Consider the following 4,841-nt stretch of genomic DNA (forward strand, 5'->3'; position numbering starts at 1 on the left):
GTCTTTCCTCTTAGCCTCTAGAACTCATCGCCCCTCGCAGGCGTCGTGCCGCCGCGGCTCGGGAGAACCACGAGATTTGGACCACTGCAAACACCGTAGTCCCCTCCCCTCTCCTCTTTTTTTTTTTTTTTCCCCTGCCCCTTTGGGCTCGCAGAAGGCGCCCTGCGCCGCGCTGGAGGAGGCGGGGCTTACAGCGTAAGGCAGCAAGCTGCGACGGGATTGGTGGAGGCTTGCGGCGACGGCGTCTTGTTTACCGGAAGTGCTGCAGTTTTTTTTTTTTTTTTTTCTCCCCCTAGACCGAGCCTCGGCCTGGGAGGTTGGAGAGCTGCCCCGGAAGTCATCTCCCGGTCCCCCGCCCGCGGCAGACATGGCGGTGGACTCGTCCATGGAGCTGCTATTTTTAGATACTTTTAAACATCCGAGCGCTGAGGTAAGGCCTCGCCACCCGATTTCGACACGGCCCCTCGGTTCCGGCACCCTCGCTGCGGAGTCGGGGGGTCGTCCGGGCGGTGTCCTCCCTCCGTGGCGCGCGCGCGCGGTGGGGCTCCTCGGGTCCACACCCCCTCCCCCAGCCCGGTGCGAGCCCCGTGGCCCTGGGGCGGCGGCCCTGCCTTTCTCGGCTTTGATTTGGGGGCCCGCGGCTTCGGTGGAGTCCGCCGCGCTGCTGGCAGTGCTTAGTTTGTCCTGACAGCGTTGAGTCCCGCGGAGGCTCCTGGGTCTCAGGTTCACTTCGGGTGGGATGCCGGCGCGAGCTTGGGCTTCTGGTTTTTTATTTGACAGTCGTGTCGGGTTCGGGATGCCCTCAGGATACGGACTAACCAGGATCCCAAGCCCTCATCTCTCTCTCTTCTAACGGCGGTCTTACTGCTCAATTTGTCATCGTGCTTTAATAGTTGGGGAAGGAATTCACCTATGGGGACATGACATATCTACGAGAATCTCCTTGGCGTGGAGAATACTTGCGAATCATGCAGTGTGGAAGGACTAGAGACTGTCACTAGAAAGCAAGTCTGTTGTTTTCAGGGGGCGAAGGTGGGGGGGTTGCGTAGTTTTGTGTTACAGAATTACTTTAGCGTCCCAGAATGGCCTTGGGGTCCTTACATTGAATGTACCGAATGTAGCGAATTAAGGAAGATTCGCAAAAGCCAGCCAAAAAAATGCACTTTAACGAAGTCCATAGAGAAATTCGGATGGGAGGAAGAGTAAATGAACAAGCCTCATATTTGTTTGTTTCACCGGAAACCAAATCATTTCGAGAACCATTCTTTGGGGATTGTTTTGTTTTTATGAAGACTTTATTTATTTTTTTTAAGATTTGTTTCATGTATGTGGGTACGCTGTCGCTGTCTTAAGACACACAAGAAGAGAGCATCAGATCCCTTGTGATCCATCATGTGGTTGCTGGGAATTGAACTCAGGACCTCTGGAAGAGCAGTCAGTGCTCTTAACCGCTGAGCCATCTCTCCAACCCTACTGTACTCTTAATATGACACCATGAAAGTAGGGTAGAGTGTCTCATATTCTTTCTCGGTTGTATGTCCTGGGTTTAGGACAGTACCTAGGAAAATGTAAGCATCTGAATGAAAAGAGGTTTCAAATGTTCTCTTATGAAATAATGAAATGATTAGGACTACATTTTCTTGAATAAATGATACGTAGACGTGTAAAAGTCAAGAGTTGGCCTTTGGGTTATATATTTTCTGACTGTGTCACACAGCACTGATTAGTGACTGTTGGGCTATGTAATTCCAGCCAGACTTAAGAAACTCAAAATGGCTGCTGTAGTTGTTACCAGAACAAACGTCTTTATAGAGAACAATGCAATTTAAAGAAAGAACGAGGCACGGCATTAATGTGTTTTATCCCAGTACTTGGGAAGCCCAGGTAGGCAGATCTTTGTGAGTTTGAGGCCAGGACTATACAGAGAAACCCTGTCTAGCAAAACAAAGAAACAAAAAAGCCAAAAAGCCCAACTTAGTTTAAGTCCACTTTGGCTATATAAAACTGTTTCAAAAAGCCTAAAAAGCAAAAGGCACTGAAACCAAACAAAATTCTTCTTTTTTTGGACTGGGGCTAACTTGAAGTGTGGACTAGGGCTGGTTTAGAACTCAGAGATCCACCTCCCTCAGCCTCCCTGGAACCAGGATTAAATGTGGATGCCACCATTCCCAGCCAAACAAAATTCTTAATCAGTGTCTGATGTAGGACACTCTAGTTGATTCTTATTTAGCTCTCTTTGTGAACATAAAGGTACAGAATTTTGGTGAGAGGTTATTCCTTTGTGAATATCAAGGGAGACTTCATTAACACAAGTGACGTATTAAGTTCATCTTGGTAAAATGGGAAAGGAGAGCTGTTGCTGTCAGTCGTCTGTTAGGTTATGCCCAGAGTAGCTGAATTGTTGCCAGCCTGACAGGCCATGTCATGGAGCACCTTAAATGTTCAAGAATAGTACAGACTCTTTGTTGGAAGTCTTTAGTTATTGAGCGGGGGAATTATATGATTAGTAAGCTTGGTAGATTAATTGGTCAGTCATAGACTAAATAGTCAGTGAAAATGGGTAGCAGAGTCAGAAAGGATGAGTGAGATGCAGTGAAAGCTTGTTAGCAGATGGACTGATGCTTGGGCTGGGCTGCGTACAGTTCTTTGGTTATTTGAAGGAATTTTCTCTGATCTATTAGTTTTGAAAGTTGTTTTCATTTTATAAATAAGCTATGGTAAAAGGTCCTGTGGTTTATTTGAACTGACATGGCTACCTTAAGGTAAAATGACATTCTGAGGCATGCCTGCATTCCGGACATCTAGAGAAGAATTACAAGCTCATGGCCCCCTGGGCCACATAGGAGACAGACAAAAACAAGGTGTGTGAGGTGGCTGCATGAGCAAAGCACCTGACGTCAATCCTGAGAACTTAGTGTGGTTTCTGGGACCCACCTGATGAAAGGAGAGAGCTGCCTCTAGAGGATTTCCTCTGACTTCCATTCAGGCACTGTGGAATAAAGAAAGACCAATCAAACCAAACAAAACCAGGAAGAAAATACAACACCATACATTTTTTCCTGGCTCTAAAGTGATGCCATCCGTTTTGCAGTGGGACCAAGAAGGAAGAGGTGCATGCAAGGCACGTCATGGAGGAGAGGCAGTCCGTAAACATGAAACAAGAAAGTTGAGTTGCTTCTAAAGACATTTGTAATCTGTAGGACGTTAACCTTTGATTAAATGTTGGCAGAGGATCCCTAAAAGGGGTGAGAGGAGCTCTAGACGAATTACTGATGGTGCTTTGAATGGGCTGGAGAGAAGGCTCGGCAGTTTAGAGCATTTGCTGTTTTTGCAGAGGTTCTGGGATTACACAGCTGTGTAATTCCAGTTTCGGGGGCTGAAATGCCCCCTTCTGACCTTTAGGCACCAGCATGTGTGTAGTGCCACAAATGTGATGCACGTACATATATGCAGGCAGTATACATATACATAAGATAAATATTTAAAGGGAAATATTATTATTGTGTTGCGATCCTTTAAAAATGTTCAGTGGTTAAGCACACCTGTTACTCTTACAGAGGACCTGATTTTGTTCCCGGTTCCCATGTCAGGAGGTGCACAACTGTAATTCCAGCTCCATGGAATCCTACCCCACGTCCATGTGTGTGCAAACATACATGATTAAAACTAAAGTAAACCTTAGGGGAAAAAAGTGTGTACTGTTCTTGCACAGGACCCAGGGTCAGTTCTGGGTCCCCGGAGTCACCTACACCTACTCCCCTCAACACACACAGATATATGTAGTTACAAATAATCAGTCGGTCAGTCAATCCTTGGGCCTCCGGACATGGCTCAGTGATTAAGAACACTTGTTGCTCTCTCAGCACTGACAGCAGGCAGCCTTCAACGGCTTGTGACTTTAGCTCCAAGGAATCTAGTGCCTTCCTTTGGCCTCCCTTGGCACTGCACATGTAAATTTCATTCTAGAAAACTTAGAAGATGGAGTGGGCAAATGACTCAGTGGATAAAAGCTCTTGGCAGCCAAGCTTTACGGGTTCAGTTCTAGAACCATGGGAAGGGGGAAGGCGAGAACTGACTCCACAGAGTTGTTCTTTACATCCATGTGCATGGCATTTGGGTGCACACATTACACACATATACACACTTAAAAAAAAAGAAAAGAAAAAAAAACAAAAATTTAAGATAGAGAAAAAGCATAACCTTTCATAGATCCAGCCTTCATTAACTCTCTTTTCTTTCTGTCTCCTTTATCTTGCAGCAGTCGATCGTCACATAAACAGTTACGTATTTTTAAGTCTGGCTTATTGATTTTAGACTAACAAGATTGATCACTAGAAAATGATGTTCCAATAAAAGAACAAAACAGTATTACAAATCAAACTACAAGGTCAGCTGAGCATGGTGACCTGTGCCTGTGAGCCTAGCATTCAGGAGGTGGAGGCATTAGGGTCGGGAGTTTTAAAATTAATTTTGGCTCTAAAGACTGGTTGTGACCAGCTTGGGCTACATTACACACAATTTCAAACAGACAAATACAAATAAAAGCAAGATAAAACTCTAGCCTGCATACAATATATTTTAGAAAAATTGTTTAAAGTAAGATTTACACAGACTATTTGGAAAATGAGTGGAAAGCTAACGTATTTTGATGTGAGTTAATTTCTTTCATCTGACCCCCTCCAATTACTATAATTAGTATGTACTCTATATTTTCTAGTTGATAACAGCTTTCTTTATATCAATATTTTCCAAATCTCCAGTACGTATAGTTATGCCTGAATGTATGTCCTTCTATATTAATGTCCTAGTGCTGGTTTGTGGTTTCTTTCTTTTTTTTTTTT

General features: G+C 44.8%; 1 protein-coding gene across 2 annotated transcripts in view; it reads left to right on the forward strand.

Annotated features, from left to right (window-relative positions):
- Nucleotides 1-290: 290 nt before the first annotated feature.
- Virma (vir like m6A methyltransferase associated) overlaps nt 291-4,841 on the forward strand; it is a 63,782-nt gene continuing 59,231 nt past the window's right edge. The window contains exon 1 of one of the 2 annotated variants that reach the window (XM_021221958.2): nt 291-430. In XM_021221958.2, coding sequence (XP_021077617.1) covers nt 368-430 — 63 coding nt within the window. In that variant the 5' untranslated portion in view covers nt 291-367. The remainder of the gene's footprint in view (nt 431-4,841) is intronic. The other variant, XM_029533279.1, reaches the window with a different exon arrangement.

Source organism: Mus pahari, chromosome 22 (assembly GCF_900095145.1).
Source record: "Mus pahari chromosome 22, PAHARI_EIJ_v1.1, whole genome shotgun sequence".
Taxonomy (NCBI): Eukaryota; Metazoa; Chordata; class Mammalia; order Rodentia; family Muridae; genus Mus; species Mus pahari.